The 19,856-nt window shown below is 52.7% G+C and overlaps 7 protein-coding genes across 7 annotated transcripts; 1 reads left to right on the top strand and 6 right to left on the bottom strand.

The window, feature by feature from the left end:
- Positions 1 to 43: 43 nt before the first annotated feature.
- ASPSYDRAFT_86252 (uncharacterized protein) lies at positions 44 to 5,855 on the bottom strand (the record flags this gene model as incomplete). The annotated part of the gene is made up of 2 exons (XM_040851632.1): positions 44 to 2,969; positions 3,670 to 5,855. 2 exons carry the CDS (start codon positions 5,853 to 5,855, stop codon positions 44 to 46), a joined length of 5,112 nt encoding a protein of 1,703 aa, XP_040706376.1.
- A 584-nt stretch (positions 5,856 to 6,439) lies between these two features.
- On the bottom strand, positions 6,440 to 8,246 carry ASPSYDRAFT_55412 (UV-endonuclease UVE-1; the record flags this gene model as incomplete). Its single annotated transcript, XM_040849035.1, has 2 exons — positions 6,440 to 7,936; positions 8,001 to 8,246. 2 exons carry the CDS (start codon positions 8,244 to 8,246, stop codon positions 6,440 to 6,442), a joined length of 1,743 nt encoding a protein of 580 aa, XP_040706375.1.
- A 1,393-nt stretch (positions 8,247 to 9,639) lies between these two features.
- ASPSYDRAFT_55411 (putative extracellular protein) lies at positions 9,640 to 10,677 on the top strand (the record flags this gene model as incomplete). Its single annotated transcript, XM_040849034.1, has 1 exon — positions 9,640 to 10,677. The coding sequence occupies one exon, from the start codon at positions 9,640 to 9,642 to the stop codon at positions 10,675 to 10,677; it is 1,038 nt and encodes a 345-aa protein (XP_040706374.1).
- Positions 10,678 to 12,730: 2,053 nt separating this feature from the next.
- Positions 12,731 to 14,820, bottom strand: ASPSYDRAFT_41258 (uncharacterized protein). The gene has a single exon (XM_040846240.1). It carries the CDS (start codon positions 14,637 to 14,639, stop codon positions 12,798 to 12,800), a length of 1,842 nt encoding a protein of 613 aa, XP_040706373.1. The 5' UTR covers positions 14,640 to 14,820; the 3' UTR covers positions 12,731 to 12,797.
- Positions 14,821 to 15,149: 329 nt separating this feature from the next.
- ASPSYDRAFT_41257 (uncharacterized protein) lies at positions 15,150 to 16,738 on the bottom strand. The gene is made up of 2 exons (XM_040846239.1): positions 16,057 to 16,738; positions 15,150 to 15,999 (listed from the first exon to the last, which is right to left on the bottom strand). The coding sequence occupies exons 1-2, from the start codon at positions 16,497 to 16,499 to the stop codon at positions 15,636 to 15,638; spliced, it is 807 nt and encodes a 268-aa protein (XP_040706372.1). The 5' UTR covers positions 16,500 to 16,738; the 3' UTR covers positions 15,150 to 15,635.
- Positions 16,739 to 17,167: 429 nt separating this feature from the next.
- ASPSYDRAFT_86247 (uncharacterized protein) lies at positions 17,168 to 18,361 on the bottom strand (the record flags this gene model as incomplete). Its single annotated transcript, XM_040851631.1, has 3 exons — positions 17,168 to 17,871; positions 17,934 to 18,216; positions 18,269 to 18,361. The coding sequence occupies 3 exons, from the start codon at positions 18,359 to 18,361 to the stop codon at positions 17,168 to 17,170; spliced, it is 1,080 nt and encodes a 359-aa protein (XP_040706371.1).
- A 241-nt stretch (positions 18,362 to 18,602) lies between these two features.
- Positions 18,603 to 19,793, bottom strand: ASPSYDRAFT_41249 (CENP-S family protein). The gene is made up of 5 exons (XM_040846236.1): positions 19,675 to 19,793; positions 19,502 to 19,625; positions 19,286 to 19,319; positions 18,973 to 19,217; positions 18,603 to 18,924 (listed from the first exon to the last, which is right to left on the bottom strand). Exons 1-4 carry the CDS (start codon positions 19,705 to 19,707, stop codon positions 19,082 to 19,084), a joined length of 327 nt encoding a protein of 108 aa, XP_040706370.1. The 5' UTR covers positions 19,708 to 19,793; the 3' UTR covers positions 18,603 to 18,924; positions 18,973 to 19,081.
- Positions 19,794 to 19,856: the final 63 nt, after the last annotated feature.

The following is a 19,856-nucleotide window of genomic DNA, read 5'->3' as shown; positions in this document are numbered from 1 at the left end:
ACGCTTCCTTTAAATATACACGTCCAGCGATAGTTAACGGCTGTTAGCTCGATGTAACCCCGGCCTTCTTTTCCTTCTCCTTCCCAGTAGGTGTCTCTTTCAATGCTTCCTTCACCAGCCAAAGACTTACGTCTTTTGCATCCGTCCCGACACGCCAGCTACCCAGAACCACCCCTTTATCGCCTAGAATCTCGTTGGCCCGTTCCCAGCGTCTCCGCCACAGCTCTTCCCGTTTGTTCCCTAGAGGAACCCGAGGAGTTGCTGAATTCATCGTCGAGGTCCGAGATGAAGGGTATGATTCTGAATTGTTTGTGCTGGTTCTGTTAAGTGAGGTATTTGACGCTGGGGATCGGAGAGCGCGCGGTGGAGGTGGGTATAGGCTGGTATTTCCTGGAGAAGTGGATCGAGATGAAGGAGTAGTCGATGTGCGGAAGGGCGGCTGCCGATCCGGAGCCGGACGATTCGCGTTTGCGCTCGTTTGAGAAGTAGAGGTCATGGATGAAGCTCCAGTATTAGATCGGCGAGGTGGTGGAGGCGGTGGTGGCTGTTTCGATCCACCAGTTTCCTGTGAGCCTTGGCCGTGGTCTTGATTCTTTATACTAGTGTCGCCAGGGGATGACCGTCCCGACGCAGGTTCACCGGGTGACAGCGAGTCCGAGTCACCGCCACGCCGTCTCGGTAGAGGGGGTGCAGGTTTGCGTTTGACGGCATCCCCGGGCTTCTCTGTAATATCAGTTGAATTTGTGACCGAGCGGAGAGAAGATGGTTTCGAGGGAACGGCAGGTGGCGCTCGTAAGTTTTGCGGCTTTTCGGGTTCATCCGAAAAATCAATCAAATCGTCGCTCTGTGCAGATTTGGTTTCTACAGCTGGATCTGACGACATTCGCGGTGGCCGTGGTGGTAATGTAGGCCTGTTGGGCGCCGAATCGGAACGGTCGACCAGTTCAGGAGTGCTGCGCATGCGAGAAGGTGTGTGTTCCTGGACAGACTTTTCAAAGAATGTCGCGCGCTCCGACGTAGTTATATCGCGTATGAATACGCCAAGTATTCTGCCCGGATTCGCCATCACAATGTCGGTATACACCTCAAGATCTGCCTCCCCACTGTCTCCAACTAAAATGAATTTCCGGTCTGGAAAGTCCCCTAGAATCTGTTCTAGAGCCCCCTTCTTCCTCTCTGCAGTAGGTTCGAATATACCTTGCAGCATGCCGCTGTATTGTTTCAGATGGAAAGACCCGGGCGGCAGCCCAACCATCTTGAAGAAGCGATCTAAAAGTGGGTAAAGCTGCCACGGCGAGTTGGAAACGTAATGAATGTCAACGCCTAGTTTTGCCATTTCAGTATACCAGTCGGTAACACCATCAATGGTCAACTCGGACAGCTCGCGGACGAATACATTCCGACACATCTCTTTTGCTCCATTCGCAATGGCAGAGTGTTTCACCGTGTCATCAATATCACTGATCATACTGATCCCCTGGGGTTCGATGATTTCAATTTCCTTCACGCCGGAAAGGTCCTCCGAAGCAAGGACGCGGACGTGAGTAGGAACGAATGATAGTGACGCTCGAACAGAGAAATGGCCCGACTCGTTCGTCAATATATTCTTTGACTGGCTTTCTTTATCGTTAAAGAAGAAAACAGTCACCGCCATCCCAGCTTTTGGACTCGACAAGAACGGCCGTATCCGTTGCATAAGGTTGGCGTTGGCAACGGAAAGCTCATCCTTGCTTAGCTGCGTAGACTGAGCTGACGCGGTTGTTGGTGTTCGCTGTGGACTGCGGCCGGGGACGTCGTCCTCAACAGTTTCCGAAGCCTCTTGCAAGTTCAACTCGTTCCCCTTGTCGGCATTCCTAATGATCGATTGCGCTTCCGTATTAACGATCTCTTCCTCCCTTTTCTCAGTCATCCGAGGTAATCGTTCCTCGTCTTGATTCGATCCGTCCGGACCAGTATCATTGTTGCTAGGAGCAGGTACACCACTTAGTCGTCGAGCCAGCGCAACCACCAGCCGTTGCTTTCGAGTCATGGGCCCGCGATAAGGCGCATATGCCCAGCCCCGTACGTCAACCGCAACAACAGCATTCGCAGAATCAAAGATTTCCCACTCCTGCATGTCATGTTCTTCCGCCCCGTCCAACCCATGATACTCATCGATCGAGTCAATTGAGTCACGACGCTGCTGTTGCTGCTGCTCCTTTTGCCTCTTCATCTCCGCTATCCGGTCTGGGTCTAACCGCCTCGCATAGCTCGGGAAAATAACCATCTCCTCGCCCCCAGCCCGCGCAATCTCAACATCCGGAAAGGCCCCAGGCGTGTTTAAATACTCCTCATCAAAATCCCGCGCTGCATTGCGTTGCGCCGTCCACGACGCCGCATACGACTGCCGCAGCTCATTCGCCGCCTTCAAATAGTCAAACACCTTCTTCCGCCGCGTCCCCGATCCATATCCACTTCCCCACGACGACGGAGACCCGTAGTCCGACATGTCCCCGCGAGGCGACTTCGTCTTCGGCTTCGCTTTCCCCGCCGCTCCTATTCCTAAACCTCGCGCCGCGTTCTCAGACGGCACCAGCAGTCCCCCAACAAGCCCGCTCACGCCCCGGCGTCGCCGCCGTCTCCGTCCGACAAGGAACTCCGCAAGACCTAATTTCTCTGTTTCCGCTTTCCTGGCGAGCCTCGCCTGTCGCTGGTGGAGCGCTCGGTAAACCCTCGCCTGCGCCCGGTGCCGAACAGCGGGGATGGTCTCGTGTCGGAAATTCCACAGTCGGAGGTGCGCGCGGCGTCCCGCGTGTGGTCCAAATATGAGGCCGAAGAGACGAGAGAACTTGCCGTGGCCGCTGGATTTGGGGATCGGGTCTTGGAGGGGGAAGCGACGAGGGTGTTGTGGGTGAGGAGGGAACGGTTGGTGCGGCACTGGCAGTGGCTGTTGCCGCTTCACGAGGGTCGGCGGCGGGGGTCGCCAGCGGCTGCGGAAGAATGATTTTGGAGCCAGATTCGACGGTGTTTCAGTGAGGTGGGATTGATTGGATTAAGGTGTCAGTTGAGATTCGGTTCGTCTATTGAATCTCGACTTGTGCGCTCGTTAATTGCAATTTCTGGTGTTGTTGTTTCGCCGCGGTGCAGGCAGGCAGCAGCGGCTGAATACAGCCAAGGACAAGGGCGGGGTTATGCTGGTGAAGAAGAGGGCAATAAACCTGGACCTAAGATGTTCAGGTATACAAAGTAATTAAATTGTGAAAAGGATGAAGAGGGACGAAAGGTGCTGTGCCTTGGTGCTGACAGTTGTTGCTCCTGTGGGGAACGAAATGGGCTGGACTCTGACGTTTTCGGTCCTACGAAATTATAAGTGTTAAGTCATCATGTCGATAGAGAGCTAAATACTATACTCGTACTTATACTTGGATTCAATTCATAAGATTAATTAAGGGATAAAATTCTTTTACTTTTTCCTTCCTCTTTTGGTTTTCCCCTTCGCATTGATCGACGTAGTTGTACGCAGCTGTGCATTTATATTTTCCGCGAAGACCCTTTCATATTGATATGCTACCAAAGCCATCTTAATGATATGCGAGTTACATCACTTCGACTCTGCTTCATGATTTCTTCGCCCTTTTCGTCCGTCTAGGCTTGCCTCCCTCATCACTCGCCCGCTTAGCAGGGACCGACACAGCCTGCCCATCCCCAAGATCACAATAATTGATGAAGTTGGAGAAATCACATGGCCTTCCCAACAGCCTCGTCAATTCTGCCTCGGCGCTCTCATATCTAGTCCTGTCCTTGCCCTTGCCCTTGCCTTTACTCCTAGAGCTTCCAGATTCCTGTCCCTGCCCCTGTTTCTCCTTCTCCATCTTCGCCGCAACCCAAGGCAACACATTCAGTGTACTATTCGCCTCAACCCACCGACTAAACGTCTGATCCTGATACAATATCCAAACCTTCTGACGCTCCTTCTGTCCTAGTCGATGAATACCCTCAATAGCATGGAAGAGCCGTTTCATACTCAGCGGGGGCTCCATAACAACCATTCTCGAGCAGCGCGTATGCAGATTCATCGTCTTAGCCCCGCAATTGAAGTTCGTGAGCAGCACCTGGCACGCTCGCTTGGGGTTCGAGGTCGTGAAGTTCGTTACGGCTTTCTTGCGGTCTTTGGCGTACATGGACGGCCGGATTGTCACGAAGGGGATGGAGAGGGAGTTTAGGAACATCTCTGTCACCCAGAGGATTAGGGGCCAGTGGGCGACGATTATGATGCGGGAACGGGCCGCTATTGCTGCGGTTGTATCGAGAATGCCCTCGCCGTGTAGTATCTTGAGCAGGATCCGTAGCTTGGGGGTGTCCATTGCCAGGTATGAGCCTTGGAGAAGGGGCATAGATGGCATGGGCACGGAGAGGTCTAGGGCTGTGTTTGCGTAGTATAGTGCAAACCCTCTATCTTCTTTCTCTGCGTGGTCCTTCAGCTGGCGCGTTAGGTCGTGTTTAGCGTTCATTCGTGAGACGAACTTATCGAGTCGTGGGGAGAAAGCAAGTAGGCAGAGACGTCGAAGAGCGCATCTATGCGTGTGGCTCCCGCTGCCTGGATCAGCAGATGTATATCGTGTTGGGTCGGCGTTTGGCTGGAACTCGCGGAGTAGCACCTCGTAGCGGTCGTTGTGCATGGTTTGAATGCGATCTGGGTTTACGAGTTCAACGGTGGTGATCTGGCACGGTGGGATATCTGGTCCGACCATGGCCGGGTTCTCAAAAAGCGATTCAAGATTCAAGGATGGAAGCACTGGCGCTGGAGACGATGGGACTGCTTTAAACTCAGCACTTTTGGGCTCTGCGCCCATGGTAGAAACTGGGGTTGCCTCATTAGAGGGGCCCTGGTCCGTTGGTGCGTTGTGGTGTTGGCCAACAATAGGAGCATTCTCCGTTGCTGTAACAGTTAGGGCAACCTCGCGCGGATAATCTATGCCAGAACCACCATCACCAAGAAGATCATGAGTCGTCTCACTCAAGATGCAATCATGCTGAAAACGATCAACCTCCATCAAGTGCCGCAATAGATTCACCCGATCAACCGGGAGACAAGGCCTCCGTCCACCCCCAAGCTGCACCCCCAGGTTCGACCCATTATATATCGCATCCGTAAGCTCACCCACGATATCAAGTTTAAGAGTTCTCGCAGCATCCTCAGCTCGACTCGCCACAGCAACTGCCCTCTCATTCTCCATAGCCTTCACAGCATCACCCGAAGACACCCCAAACAGATCTCGCACCGACCGACTCGGCCCCGCCGCAGTCGTAGCCCCCAGACCCTCGTGGAAAAAGACCGGCGGCTCGGCAGCGGTATTCCGCGGCCTGGTTATAGGGATCTTACTCCCCATCTGCTTCCGATATATCCACGATAGCAGCTTATAAGCATGCGTGATATCGTACGGATCCACATGCGGCGGCTTGGTATCGAGCTGGCTGCGTCGAAACAGACCGGGACTCGCTTTGATAAGCTTCCACGTCATCCAAAGACAAGTCATAGGCGCGAGGGATTTCTCGTCGACACCGTCGCGCCCAATCCTAGGTTGTCTGGGACTAGATATGATCGGCTGCATCTTTGGATCAAAGGCCCGATTTATAACTGCTGGGCGGATAGTCATGTGTGCATGTTTTAGCTGCGCGCCAAAGGTCTTCTTCCGGATATCGAGCCAGGTTGAGAGGATGGTTCTTGCGGCCGGGTCTTTCAGGTATAAGTCCCAGAGTTGACCTGTGTCTTTAAAACCAAGCGCGCCGGCCATTTTAGTGCTGACTTGGTCCATGGTTTGGAGATAACCCTTTTCGTAGTCGACGCCCTTGATGTCGCATTTTGATGGCGCCATGGTGGGTTGGCCCTAGGTTTTGGAGGTGGGCGTGAGGGTGATGGTAGGTGGATATGTTAGGTTCTTTTGTCCATGGACTGTTGGTTGGAAAGGGAGCTGTCTTTTATAACTTGTGAGCGATGAAGTGGCATCAAGGATGCTACTTACCTGGAAGTGTGATGAACGTAATTGAGGATTAAGATGCTCGGGTAATAGAAGCGAGTAGTTAGAATAGGTCTTAGAACTGCGATAGGATGAAGCGAGTATGTGAAGAGACTTGAGGAAATCAATATAAATTTATTGAAGTAGAAGTGGCAGTAGGAAAAATTGGGGTATCTCAGCGCGCGAGGGACTTATGAAGTAAATAGAGGTTCTGGTAGTTGGCAAGGATAGATGAGGGTCCGCATATAAATAGGTAGGGAGGGCTATCTCAGTTCTGAGGGTTGTTTGAGCGCCCAGTGAAAGGCAGTCGTTCATCGAATTATGTATGATATGTGCATTCAGACGTTGATAGCCAAATTAGGTGTCATTCCGGTTCTATTCATGTCGCATTATATTGAAGTCTACAGTTCATACACTATATACGAGAGGTGATGTTGTGAGGATCATGCCGATTCGCTCTCCTCGGCATAGTTCACGGTTTTAGTTCGTCGACTCCGACGAACATTATCGCTTTTAGCAGGAGGCTCAGAAGTATCAGGTGCTTCGACATCAGAAGCCGATGGAGTCGACGGGACAGGCGAGGCTTTGCGCTTTCTGCTGGTTCGTTTCTTCGTTGCTTGAGTAGTGGGTGTAGTAGGGGTGGCATAATCTACACCATCTGCTCCCGGTGGTGGTGGAGCCTTTTTGGGAGACTTGAGAGTTTTCAAAGAATTGGTCCTCACAGTCTTCTTCGGTCTCAGCCATTCTTCCATGCCAGGAGGCCAATACACTCTTCGCTCTGGACCGCCCATGCCGACTTCTTCCTCGGGAACGGTCTTCGGGGGTCGCACCTGGGATTCAAGATCGACAAAATCGCCGTTCTTCTTCGTTGTCTTTCGTGGAGGTCTGAACGGTTTGTTCTCGTCGGTTCGGACATAGGGCAAGATATCATTAGCAAGCTCATGTCCAGGGAGCTTGAATGTCCGCATTAGTTCTAATACAGCCTGCTCCTTGTCCTTTGCTTCAATCATCAAGTCCATAGTGGGATCACAAGGTGGAAGCGTCCGAACGCGGTCGCTATGCTTCCGACGCTGGCGATTCGTGATGGCAGCAGATACTGGCTCGGAATAGTGCATTTTCTGTGTGATGTTTTTTCTTGTCCACGTAGCCTTGATTTTATCATAGAGACCCATGATATCGAGAGTGCCTTCACGGACCTGAGAGGAGTCGAAGATTATGTTGTGGTGGTGGTAGTCCAGAACAAGCGGAATATTCAGCTCCTCGCAGATAGGTAGCAGGTCATGCACCGACCAACTTACATCATCGTTCTCCAAAACCAAGCGGTTTTTGATGTCCTGCGAGAGCGTTTGGTAGTTCTGACGAAACCGATCTAGGGTGGCCTCCTTGTCTCCGAAGACGCCACCCATGTGAAGAATCATTACCGCATCACGATCTTGCTGAGGAGGCAACTGCAGCAGCTGTAACAGTTCTGAATGGTACTCCAGGTCCCTGACGGAGTTCTCCAAAACCTCGCGTCGAGGCGAGCCGAGCTGTGTGAATTGGCCTGGGTGTACGCTCACTCGATGGCCAAACTCTGCGACAAGGCGTCCAACTTCAGCCAGTGCATGTGACGCAAACCCAGCCAGTCGGTATCCATACTCTTTATGACTGGCAAAGGGGAACATCTCACTACTGAGGCGCATGAACTTGATGCCGTAACGCTCGTTCCATCGTATCAGTTTCGGCAGATCACGAGCATTTGCTAGCCCTATCGCCTCGACATAAGCTTGGCCTCGTCGTACACTTGGAGGCCGTGACCGGTCCGGCCGGTTTTTAGTAGCATGGGGCGGTTGCGAGGGATCTGTAAGCGGATGGCGATTCTCGAGGATCGATGCTATACGGCAGGTGCGGGAGCAGAAAACGGGAGGATTCGAGTACCGCAAGTAGGTATTCAGGCAGGCCTGCGGGGAGCATATGCGATTAGATAACGACACCAGATTTAAGTTCTAGGACAGGAATACTCACATACCCCAGTCTGCCTTTCCAGGGAAGGGGGAGATAGCTGCTATTGACGGCCGGGGCGCGCGAAAGAGCTTCCTGAAGCTCCTCGGGTTCAATCGGCACATCCTCGTCCGACTCTGGATCAATTGGCGCGGTATCAGGATTTGAAGGTGCCTGCCCCTCATCTGCAGCCGCTAGAGAATGTCCGACCTGTTCATCCTCCGATTTCACTGGCGTCACTGTCGTGTCTGCCGCGGGGGTCCCTTCCATAATGTGGGACAAGCTCAGCGACCGTGCGTTGAATCGACTCGCAGGGGGTATAGGCACCAATGGAGTCGTCGCAAGCTTCGAGACGGATCGCGCTGCTGTGGAATGCAATGGGTGTGCTACCACGCTATAAGCACGACACTGGGGTTGAGAATCCGGATTTCGAGCAGCGGCGATCGGGATCGCCACCATGACAGGGCGAGTCATCCATGACCTACGCACTGGAACGGGGTGGCGAATCAAGTGGGCGAGGCCGAATTCCGCGGCGCTGTGCCAACGGACGGCATGCTGGACGAACCTCTCCGGAGGGAGATGTCGCCTCAACATTCAGCGTGAGGGGGTCTGATCCGTGAAATATGGAGGCTTCGAACTGGTGTCTATTAATTGCGATGCCGGAGCATCATGGCGCGGCAGGCGAACGCGAAATGTATGATCAAATGGGCCTTGGATAGATAGAGTAAATGAATAAATGAGCGACGTGGGTTGGGCAATCTGCGGTGGAGTGGTTGTAGAGGGAGAGTTGTGACTCTCGTGAGACGCGACGCGCTGAGTTTACGGGAAGTTGATCGCTGCTGAGTGCTGACTGGCCACTAAACGTCCGCTGCTCTACACTCGACACCTGACACTTGACTCTCTACAACTTCCATCCACCGACCAGTGACCAACTTCTATACCCGTCTAATCCACCGTTTCGTCATAAATCACAGGACATTCCAGCGGTATTTCGGCAATCCGGATCCCTTCCACCATGACCGCATTGGCCGTGTCGAATGTCGATAGACTTCTCCCATTTTACGGGACCCATTCCTATTCAGAAGTCAATGTACGAGAATTGGCCAATCCAGTCTCTTGAACAATAGGAAGACCTTTAATTTGGCCTCTGTTACTCGCCTAGACCGAATCCACGAGAATGGTATGGGGCGTCACCCGCAGTGTTATGCTGCGTGTTTACAGCAGCATTCCTCGCGAGATACCCGGGCCCCAGAAATGGAACAGGCATGGCATTCATCCTCCCTGTTGAGCGCTATTTTTCTATGTAGTAAGGTTTCTAAACATGCCAGAGCCCGAGGATTCATTTATTTAAGGTGGTGCTATCTGCAAGACCAGGGCCTGTGCTGCTACCATCTCTCGGTCTCCTTCTCTCTGGCCCGGCTGTACAAGAGTTGTGTTATCAATTCTCTCCTTTGCATTCAGTCTTAGCCTATTGAACATTGTCACTCTTTATTGGGCTATTATTCTCAGCTGTATAATCCGGTAAGTGCTGTGTTACTCCCCGCTATAAGAGCCTGTAGAGCTGGCTTGACTCTAACTCTATCCAGATACCACTTCAATTTCCACTTCACAGCCTGGTGCTTCCAAATAATTCAATTCATCAATCATTCAATAATCAGTCACCATGAAGAGCTTCCTTCTGACCTGCACTTTGTTGGCGTCGTCCGCACTCGGACACATCCAAATGTCCAAGCCGTTCCCTATCCGCAGCCCTCTGAACAAGGACGCCGACGGCCAAAAGGACTACTCCTACACCAACCCTTTGTCCGGCTCCGGGTCTGACTTCCCCTGCAAGGGTTATGCCAACGACCCCTTCAAATCCATGGCCGACTACAAGCCCGGTCAAGAGTACGAGATTGAACTCCAAGGCAGCGCTACCCACAATGGTGGCTCGTGTCAGATCTCCCTCTCCTACGACAAGGGCAAGACCTTCCGCGTCATCCACTCTATGATCGGTGGATGCCCACTGACCGATAAGTACAAGTTCAAGGTCCCCTCCGATGCTCCATCAGGTGAGGCCCTCCTCGCCTGGTCATGGTTCAACAAGGTGGGCAACCGCGAGATGTACATGAACTGCGCCCAAGTCACCGTCGGCAGTGACACCTCTCGAATGGAAGGCTTCTCCGCAGTCTCCAAGGCAAACGCCTTCGACAGCCTCCCAGAGATGTTCGTCGCCAACGTCAACGGCCCAGGTAAATGCAAGACCATCGAAGGCAAAGACGTGAACTTCCCCCAGCCAGGCCCCTCCGTCGAAGGAGAGGCCGAGGGCAAGGGCTACGAGTGCGAGGGCGACGCTCCCTTCCTCCGCAAGGCCAACATCGCATCCTCCAGCTCCGCCTCCGCTTCCGCCTCCGCCTCCCCCTCACCCAGCCCTAGCCGCGCCCACGGTGTCGCCGCTTCTTCATCCGCCGCTGCGTCTTCCTCTGGTGCTGCTGAAGCCTCAAGGGTCGCTCACGCAGCATTTGGCCAGGAAACTTCCGCTGGCCGCTTTGACCACCCCACTCCTCAACACCGCCACTGCCGCTACGACGACGAGTACATCTGCTCCGCCGACCACTTCAGCTTCTTCCGTTGTGTCCACGGTCATCCCGTCTTCATGGGCCCTGTCGCTGCTGGAACCTGGTGTGTCAATGGCCACATTGAGCGTGCTCCTTGGTTCTAAGCTATTATCGCTACGTGACCTGTTCTTACCTCAGAATCAACCATCTCTCGCATTACTTTCTCTATGGATCAAACAAACCTTCGTTGTGTATCTCTTCGTCCGCGCCTGTGATGTTGCCAGGACTTTTATGTTAACAACATTTTTTACTTGACCTCGCTATGTCTTCTTTTCTTTCCTTGGTGTTTTGCTGCATAGCTTAATATATATCTTCCATTATTCTGCTTGAAGCGACTGAGTAGAGCAGAATGCTACTGCCAGTTCCATCTCCCAACCTGAAAGCATGGCGCTATTTTGCAAGTTGCGGTGGGTTCGTAACTTAACATGGCCTGCATTGGAGTGTTTCTCGGTGCTAGGGCTGAGGTCCCCTGTCACCCTTAGTAAACTAGTCAAGTTAACTTATCCAAGAACCTGAAGGTATATATCAGCAACCCATTATTTTGCTGCCTGTTATCATAAACCAAGAAATTCCAACGGTTCAAGATGGTACATTATTTGTCCATCTATCGTAGACCACCTGTCAGCCTGGTAACAACACCCTCACTCATCGGCTGCTCAGCATCGTGATATTCTCCGTATATCTGCGCTCCATAAGCCTGTAGTTCCTGATAACTATCGTCACAATACCCTCAGCCCCTCCGTAACAGCCCGCAGGCTTCAACTGCAGAGTAAACTAGGATATATGCCTCCTCGTCATCGAGGGCCAGTCCAGAACTGCGTACTATATCGGTGACTCCTGACATCGCGTAATGCTCCCAACGAAACGTGGTTTCATTGTCCTCTCGGAGGTGAGCGCGACGCTCCAGATGTCCAGATATTTCTGTCATCGTGGATGCCAGCTGGAGCATGAATGCACTGAATATTTCCCGTGCGCATAATCGGGGAAGTGACTCGGGAAGCGACTCGGAAACCGATCTGAGACTGTTGGGATGAACTGTTATGTTGTTGTATGGTGCAAGTTGCCTTTCAATCAAGTGCATTGTGGGTTAGATTACCATTTTAGTAGTACGAGTGATTGGGAGAGGTCGGCTCATACATTGAAATAAGGGGAGCATATCTGATAACTCCATCTCCACCACGCCAATGTTCCAGGACTGTTCTTCGAGGGTCAACCTCTGGCCCTGCCTTGATAGTCAGTATCCATAGCGACAGGTCTGCAGCTAGCGTCTTAACATCCGTTTCCCAAGTGTTGAAATCAGCGCTATCAGGCTCCCCTTCGGCTTTCTGGGTTGGCGAAGCGAGCCAAAAATGGATATTTCACTCTCGCGGTTCGGCTCCCAATTCTTGCACCGTCATCAGCTACTCTCAGTTGTGCTTCAAGCTCCCATTTGAAACTCTCGCCGAACGGCTTGTCTATGCCTCTGGGGCATACAAGCCAAAGCCCAGCGACGCAGTCGTTTCGATCCGATCTCTGTTTTTCGAAAATCAGTCGCCGTTACTTGCTGGAGACCATATGCTCCAACTGAAGACCCTGGGAGCTTCCTCTACTCGTATCGGGCTTTGATTCACTTGCACTCTATATTCCCCGTCGACCAATATTGCTGGCAGCCATGCACTTGTGTTTTCGCCGAGCGATAAACACAGTTTTTCTTCCATGTTGATTTAGAGAACCCCTGCCACACTTTCCAGTAAGCTCCCGCACAGCTCAACGTGGGGTAGGATCAACAGTGATTTTTTTTTTTTCTGGTAGTCCTTGTTCAGTATCTCGCAGATAGTCGACACCAGTAGCTAAAGATATATTCCACTGTTAGAGCGGAGTGAATATAGTGGGGACAAGTTGAATAGTGAGGCGTTGTGTAATATATCTGGAGGTTGGCAATGATGTTTCCATTGAATAAAAGGGAGGAAAAGCAAACGTTGGCCAGGAATGGGAGATTGATTAGAGCCCGAGCCTGGTGGTACTTTCCTACCCGTACTAATGGTATAAGGCTCACGTCCAGGAACTGCACAAAACCATAAATGCATGGCCCGGGAGAGTAATTAGGTACTAGGAGTAGCCTTGAGGCCTACTGCTACTGTCAAGATCAATTGCATCATAAAAAGCAAAACCAAACATCTTAACTCTATCTCTATCTCTATATCTATATCTATAACCCATCAATCTAATCTATATCTATCAATAATCACGAAACATGCTCCTTCTCAACCTCCTTCGGAATCCTCACCCAAACCACAACCACAAACGCCGCCAGCAGCTGCACCGCAAATGCAAACCACCAGATATCCCTAAGCCCCGTGAGCCCAATACTCCCAGATGGGTCACGGTCAATCTTCGTGCCTATCGCATCAGCTACACTGGTCATAATCGCACTCGACAAATTCTGGTTCGTCACCAGTAAACTGGCCGCACTGCCCTGGTAGCTCCGCGATACGTTACTTGTGATGAAGATCGATGCGGCGGCGAAGGCGAGGTCCGGGCCGAATGTCACCAGGACGACGCCGGGGAAGGAGAGAGCCCAGTATGTGGTGTTGGGAGTCTGGGGGATGAAGAAGACAGGGCCTAGTGTGAATGCGAACATGGCAGCCGTGTAGATGTAGTGGCCTGGGAAGATATGGACAGTACGGGAGACGAGCCAGGCGGCGAAGATGCCGACGAGGGCATTTGGGATGAAATAGATAGCGGCGGTAATGGGGGCAACGCCCTGGATGCGCAGCCAGAATTGCAGGACGTAGAACTGCCACGCCCCGAAGAAGGAGCCGAAGCCTAGGAAGTAGGCGACCATTAGGGCAGTGAAGCCTGGGGTGCGCCAAAGGCGGTTGGGGATGAGAGGGCGGGTGGCTTTGCGCTCCCAGAAGAAGAGGGCGAAGAGGAGGAGGAAGCCGACGATGATGAGGACGTAGGTGTATGGGGACCAGGCGGCGACGGGACCCTGGGTGAGGCCGAAGAGGAGGCAGACGCAGCCGCCAGCAGCGCAGCCAGCGCCGATGTAGTCAAAGTCGCGCAGCGATGGGGGTTCAGCGCCGGCTTGGTCTGCGGCGGGGCGGAGGGATGGAATACTAAAAAAGGCGACGAGGCAGCAGATGGCGCACAGGATGGCGTTTGTACCAAAAATCCATGGAAGATGCGCCTGCAGTGCGCCACCTTGTAAGGCCCCAAGCGAATATCCCAGCGGTGCAGTCGCAGCGATGGCCGAGAAGACCCTGTTCTTGCGAATGCCAGGGTTATAGATGCGGCCCAGGATACTCATACTGCCAGAGACCAACACCCCAATGGCGAGACCTTGCATGGCCCTCACGATGAAGAAGAGGATATACCGCGAGTGGGTGAGCGAGAACGCACCGACAATATTCCAAGCCGCCAGCCAGGCATACGCACCCACCATCAACCCCTTTGGCGGCGCCAGATCAGCCAGCGAGCCAGAAACCACAACAGAGAGACCATTCGCCGTGTTAAAGGCGCCCACAATCCACGGCAGCTCCGAGCTCGTGATGCCCAGGGCCTCCCTGATCTGCTCCTGCGGGGCCAGCATATCGCCCAACAAGAACGAAAAAAGCATCAAGCTCACAGAACACACCGCAACCAGGAACAACTCCGCCGTCAAACTGGACAACTCCGCTGGGATCCCCTGCTTAGTCGGTTTCTGAACAGGCGACGCCGCCTCGTCCGCCGTGACATCGTGAGCAGGAGCTGGAGTGGCAGACGGTTTGCGATTTGCGACATCCGAGCTGAGCTCGATGCTGCCGGCATAGGTTGCGATGTTCGAGATGGGTGTTTTCGTATTCCCCAGCAGCGGGTCGGGGGTCTGGGCGCCCGTTACAGGGGTCGCATAGCCCGGGGTGCTTGCGATAGACGAGAATCCGGGTGTTGGTGCAGGAGAGTCCTTATTGTCGACTTCGTCTTCACGGGATGCCGATCGGTCGGTCGCTGCAGGATTCGAGACGCCGATGCCGATACGCATTGGGCTGCAGGGCCGTGCGTCGGCTGTGGCGTCGGTAATGTCGACCTGAGGCTGCTTGTCGGCCATCCTGAGAATTGGGCAGTGCAAAGGTCGACAGAGATGGTGGAAGCCAATTTGAGAAGGATTGTGGGATTATATAACATGGAAGGGTGGCGACCGGCTGGAGACGGTGAAAGATCCGACATCGAGTCAGGCCAGGTCGGTGGAGTCGGCCTAATATCTAGCAGAGATGGTAAATGCATTAATGAAATTATTGCAACATGGTGGCCGCCCAGCAGAAGCAAAACAACCGGTGTAGATGCCCTTGTATCAACCAGGGCAGGTTTGCCAGGGCCGGGACCAGAACAGGCCTCCCCACTGCCGTAGCCAGTGCGGAATTGACAGAGCCAAACAATTCGACGGGCTCTGTGATTGTGGAAAATACTAAAATACTCCGACCACTTGGACGTGGGATATGCAAGGTTCTCGTAGTGCGTCGTCATCCTGTACAGCTGTAAGGAACCCGACAGATTCCCAGCCGTGCATGCCACATCGGGTATACTGCTACACTCTACGACGATTACGTAGATCAAGGTTAAGCAAGGCAATATTAGTGATATTGAGCAGCCAAGTCTAGCAATGATGCTCCAGTAAATATCAAAAGTTCCAGCAATATTAAAATATGTATCGTGGTTATAATGCAATGACACTCGAAAGAAGGCAAGTAGGCCGTAAAAGAGAGAGGTCGATAGTCAAAGTATTAAGCAACAAATGTCCCCCCAATGTCGTAACGTCGATTGAAACCGTGTATGTCCTCGTTCAGTCATGCTGGGCCTCTAGACCCGGGAACACCCTTTGTAGTCTTCGTTTTCGGTTGATTTGGAGTAACAAGTTCATTAAGATTATATTCGTAGTCTGGTATTGCTGTGGTGGTTCCTGTAGCCACCAATAGTCACATGTATGTACGTCTTTTCCTTCGATTATGGAAGATCAGTGCCGGATGCACATCGCATCCCGACAAGGAATGCCAGGGGCCATCCCGGACAGTCGATCCGGCCGATCGAACAGCACCGAGCAATCGGCCTAATAGTTGCCCGTATAGGCGGAGTTACCATAGGCCGAGTTGCCGTACCCCGTACCGGCAGGGGCCGGAGCCGCGTAACCATTTGGCGCGGCGGCAGGGTCCTCATTCTTACGGCCAAAGCTGTTAAACCACCCTTGCTTCTCCCCCGTAGCCGGTCCCGTCTCGACGTCGTGGGGGGTGGGGTGGCCAGGGAGCGTGTCGTCACCGTCAGCCTGGGGCGCAGCCTTGTTGCGGCGCCAGAAGCCGCGGCGCTTCTGAGTTCCATACGTGTAGTTGTTGGTGGGAGAAGGGCCGAAACGCTTCTCGCGCTTGTGGTGACGACCAAGAAGGAACTGGAAGAGGATGGAAATGAGGAAGAAGAAGCTGTTAAAAAAAAGTTAATCACTGTCCTTTTCTATTCTGCTGTAGAGAGATACTCACATTCCAATAATGGCGACGGCAAAGACAACCTTGTTCAGACGACAGGCGTATCCGTACTGCACGCCGGATGGGGAATCGGCGTGTTCCTGCCCCGTTCCTAGCGGGGTGTCCATCGTGCCGTGACATGTCTGGGTTCCATCGCGGGTCATCACAGCGATGGCAACCATGGCACCTATGAAGCAGACATCGAGAGCCATGGCCAGGCCGGCGAAGAAAGCAACACCTCCGAGGCAGCACGTGAAGAGGCATCCCAGGAGCGCATACAGCGTGGCCGCTCCTGAGAGACCCTCCACGGCCTTCATCCAGCGAGGAATACCCAGTTCATGCTGGGCCTGCTTGGCCAAGAAGTAGGAGAAGATGCCGAGGATCACTGCAGAATCCAGGAACTGCAGGATCCTGATGGCCAGGTTAACGAAGCGAAGAACGACACCTCCGACTCCCATCGTGCTGTGATGTGTGCCGATCGGGTGAGGTATAGAGTTGACGAAGTAAGGGGCGTTTTTTAGCAGTCACTAGCCCAGATAGCTCTTCAAGACAAGCGGGTGGAAGGAGCAAAAGAATGCAGGCTAAGAAGGACAGGATTTATTTAAAAGAAGTCCACGACCAACGGGTTCACGGCAAAAGGCAGCAGAATTCCATTGTCACAGGCGTCCAGGGACAGGGTGTGCGACGGCAAGCAGATCAGTGGGTAACTTTCTTGGATCTGCCCACCCTTCAATGGTTGATCAAAGGTTTCTGCGGCTTCCTACAGGCTGTCCATCACCCGTTCCAGCAGATTGTCACAGCTTGGTCCACAAATGACGACGAGAAAGGGCAATAAGATGGCCCAATTTTTGGCGAGACCACAAATTACGCAGCACAGGGTGACAGCCCCAGCCACACTACCAGCCTTGTGACATCATGTTTACTTCAGAGCTTGCCTGTCAATTGGCTGGGCACAGCCACAGCAGAGCACAGCCTCCATGCTTGCGGGAGCGCATAAAATAATAATGAACGACTTACTAACAGGCATCATTACACAAATCTCGCTCAACTGCAAAAACGTAAAAATGATTTCACAGCTCAACAATGCGAAATTGCTAACCAACGCCAAGCAAATAGACGCACCACTTTACGCTTGCGGATCGACAAGGATCTTACAGTGCGTGTCGCGGTCCGTTAGCAGCGTCTTGAATCCCTTCTCCACCACATCATCCAGTTTAATCTTATCCGTAATCATGCCTTCTGGGTGCAACTCGCCCTTGGCGATGGCTTCAATAACACTGCGGAACGACTTCTCGTCGTACAAGGCCGCCCCGAGGTACTTCACCTCATGATACATCATCTCGTTGACCCGAATATGTGGCCGCTTCTCCCATACGGCGACATTGACAATCGTGCCATGGACGCGCACAGCGCCAATCGCGCCGTCAAGTGCCTTTTCCACACCAGCCGTGTCAAAGACAACGTCTGCGCCAACCCCGTTCGTCAGCTCGCGCACTTTTTCGGGGATGTCGTCCTCCCTAGGGTCTAGGATGTGCGATGCGCCAAAGTCCTTGGCGGATTGCTTTCGGGTGTCTGTTAGTTCGGCAACCATGGTCAGTTTGGCGCCTCGCATTTTCAGGACTTGCAGGATGCAGAGGCCCAGCGGGCCGCCGCCAACGATTAAGACATTGTCACCATGCATGCCGTCTTTGAATGGTGATAGGTTGACAGCGTGCCAGGCGACGGCTAGCGGTTCTATCATCGCCATGGCTTCTGCCGAAACATTGTCCGGTATAGGATAAAAGTGCTCTGCGGGTGCAACGATATGCTCCGCGAATCCGCCGCCATATCCTATGCATATCATGTTAGCGTGTGCCCGGGCCATCCTTTTTGGGATACTACTCAAAACCTACCAGACATGCCAATGAAGCCAATGTTCTCACAGCAATACTCGTAGCCGAGTTTGCAGGGAGGGCACTTCCGGTCGAAGATCGTTGGCCGCACCACGGCCTTTTGCCCCAGCGAGAGGTGCGTTACGCCTTCTCCGACCTCCTCGACAATACCACCAAACTCATGACCCATGACGACCGGTGCTGTGGTCTTGGTGATGTTGTGAGGTTGTTTTGGGATTAGGACTGGGCCTGCTGCGTATTCATGCAGGTCGCTGCCGCAGATTCCACAGTAAGTGTTTCGCAGCTGGCACAATGGTTGTTAGCTTATGTCGTGCTGGAATGGCTTGAAGAAATACCTTCACCTGGCCCTTTCCACAGACAGGCTCCTCGATTTGTTCGACCCTTATGTCCTTGGGGCCGTGGAAACGGACTGCTTTCATGAGTGGCATGGTTTTGTTGCGTGTCGTAAAACCAGGAAATTCGTAGATGTGGTATGAGTACAATGACAATGTCTACAAACAATTCGAGGGACGAGTGATATGGTTAAATTCAATTTCGTGTTACCAAACCTAACTTCACGATACTGGGTACATTGATTTATTAACCAGCGATTGCAAGCAGGCCATCACCGACAACGTTCCCATGACGTGCGCAACAGAGGCCCATGGTGAATACGTCCATTTTGCCTGGCTCGTACCTGGTGAAACAGCGGGATCTGAAAGCTGATTGACAGAGAATGCGGGTTCATCTGACCAGGTGTCGTCAGCGAAGCTTTTGTGGCTTCTACCGCTGCTTGAATAATGGGAACTGCCGTTGGTTTTATTCGGACAGCGCCCATGGCCGCGAGCTACCGAATTCCATGATTCGCCGGGTGTCTGTCCGATTTATCGATGTATCGCCATAGTTATTACATTAGCTCGTTTTGATGAGCACTGCGCAGTTGCGTCATATCCTGTCAGGCTCCAAGCCGTTCACCGAATCAGGTAACCCCGCGTTCTTGGCTGAGTTCGCCCTACCACTTCACTTAGCGCTGCTCTGAACCTTTAATGATTTCACCCACCTGTCAATGAACAAAAGTCCGGGGCTGCTCAGTGGTCGCAAGTCGCAGCCACCCAATCGCCTCCATTCCCAACATCATGGGGAAGTTCCAGAACACCTAAATGTAGCACTCAATCTCCTTCCTCCTGCTGCTGCTCGTGCTCGCGCTGTCGATCGACAAATGTACTTAATATAGACTCAAGCCCTTCGTTACGGCGTGCAAGCATCATCACGTCAGATACGTTTATTGTTGAGCGGCCTGCGTGCCTGCATCGATTTCACCTATCAGTAAACCCGAACCGCGCATTGGGACAACTAAGGTTTGACAAACTCACTTCGCAAAGCTTTCTAGATCCTGACTCGCGGTTTCTATACAAACTCAACCGTCAGCCGCCTCCCCCCAAGGCACTAGGGCATATAATGACATAATGGCACCAGTGACCCAAGTCGCATGACCGCCCAAGTATGCCACTGATGCCATTTTCCAACACAAGCCGGAGATGTTATCCTCCATATTGGCGGAAAGTTGGTTCTATCGCGGGGTAGCATACCTATCTGTACCCAGACGAGCTCGGTCAACGCGCCGATGAATTGGGGAGTGGCGTTGACGCCCAGTTTGATTGTTTCCTCGTCCACGATTTTCCCAATAGATAACCAGAGGGCGGATTTCAGGCGCTGAATGGGTTAACTGGTTTTCTTGTGCGCATGAGCCGGAGATACCTACCTCTTCAAGGCCAACATCCTCGTTGGTGTCCATATTCGAAGCTCAGCTGATGGAATAGGATATTTTCTCGTAGATGCACGACCGAATTCAATTCAGACAGCAAGCAATATCTCAAGACGGAGACGCGATAAGAGCGCCCGACGCGTCTGACCGGTGAGGGGCCAACCATTGGCCAAAGCTGC

Source organism: Aspergillus sydowii (assembly GCF_001890705.1).
Source record: "Aspergillus sydowii CBS 593.65 unplaced genomic scaffold ASPSYscaffold_2, whole genome shotgun sequence".
Taxonomy (NCBI): Eukaryota; Fungi; Ascomycota; class Eurotiomycetes; order Eurotiales; family Aspergillaceae; genus Aspergillus; species Aspergillus sydowii.
The sequence above is the reverse complement of the archived record's forward strand: the minus strand, read 5'-3'. Positions and strand labels throughout refer to the sequence as shown.

What these genes read in the sequence shown, in the direction of transcription:
- ASPSYDRAFT_41257 (XM_040846239.1), bottom strand. Translation starts at nt 16,499, where the DNA reads ATGGGAGTCGGAGGTGTCGTTCTTCGCTTCGTTAACCTGGCCATCAGG. An exon ending in GCCGTCGCCATTATTGGAAT is followed by an intron (nt 16,000 to 16,056) that starts GTGAGTATCTCT and finishes TTTTTTTAACAG; the next exon opens with CTTCTTCTTCCTCATTTCCA.
- ASPSYDRAFT_41258 (XM_040846240.1), bottom strand. Translation starts at nt 14,639, where the DNA reads ATGGCCGACAAGCAGCCTCAGGTCGACATTACCGACGCCACAGCCGAC.
- ASPSYDRAFT_41249 (XM_040846236.1), bottom strand. Translation starts at nt 19,707, where the DNA reads ATGGACACCAACGAGGATGTTGGCCTTGAAGAG. An exon ending in AGGATGTTGGCCTTGAAGAG is followed by an intron (nt 19,626 to 19,674) that starts GTAGGTATCTCC and finishes TAACCCATTCAG; the next exon opens with CGCCTGAAATCCGCCCTCTG. An exon ending in GATCTAGAAAGCTTTGCGAA is followed by an intron (nt 19,218 to 19,285) that starts GTGAGTTTGTCA and finishes AAATCGATGCAG; the next exon opens with GCACGCAGGCCGCTCAACAA.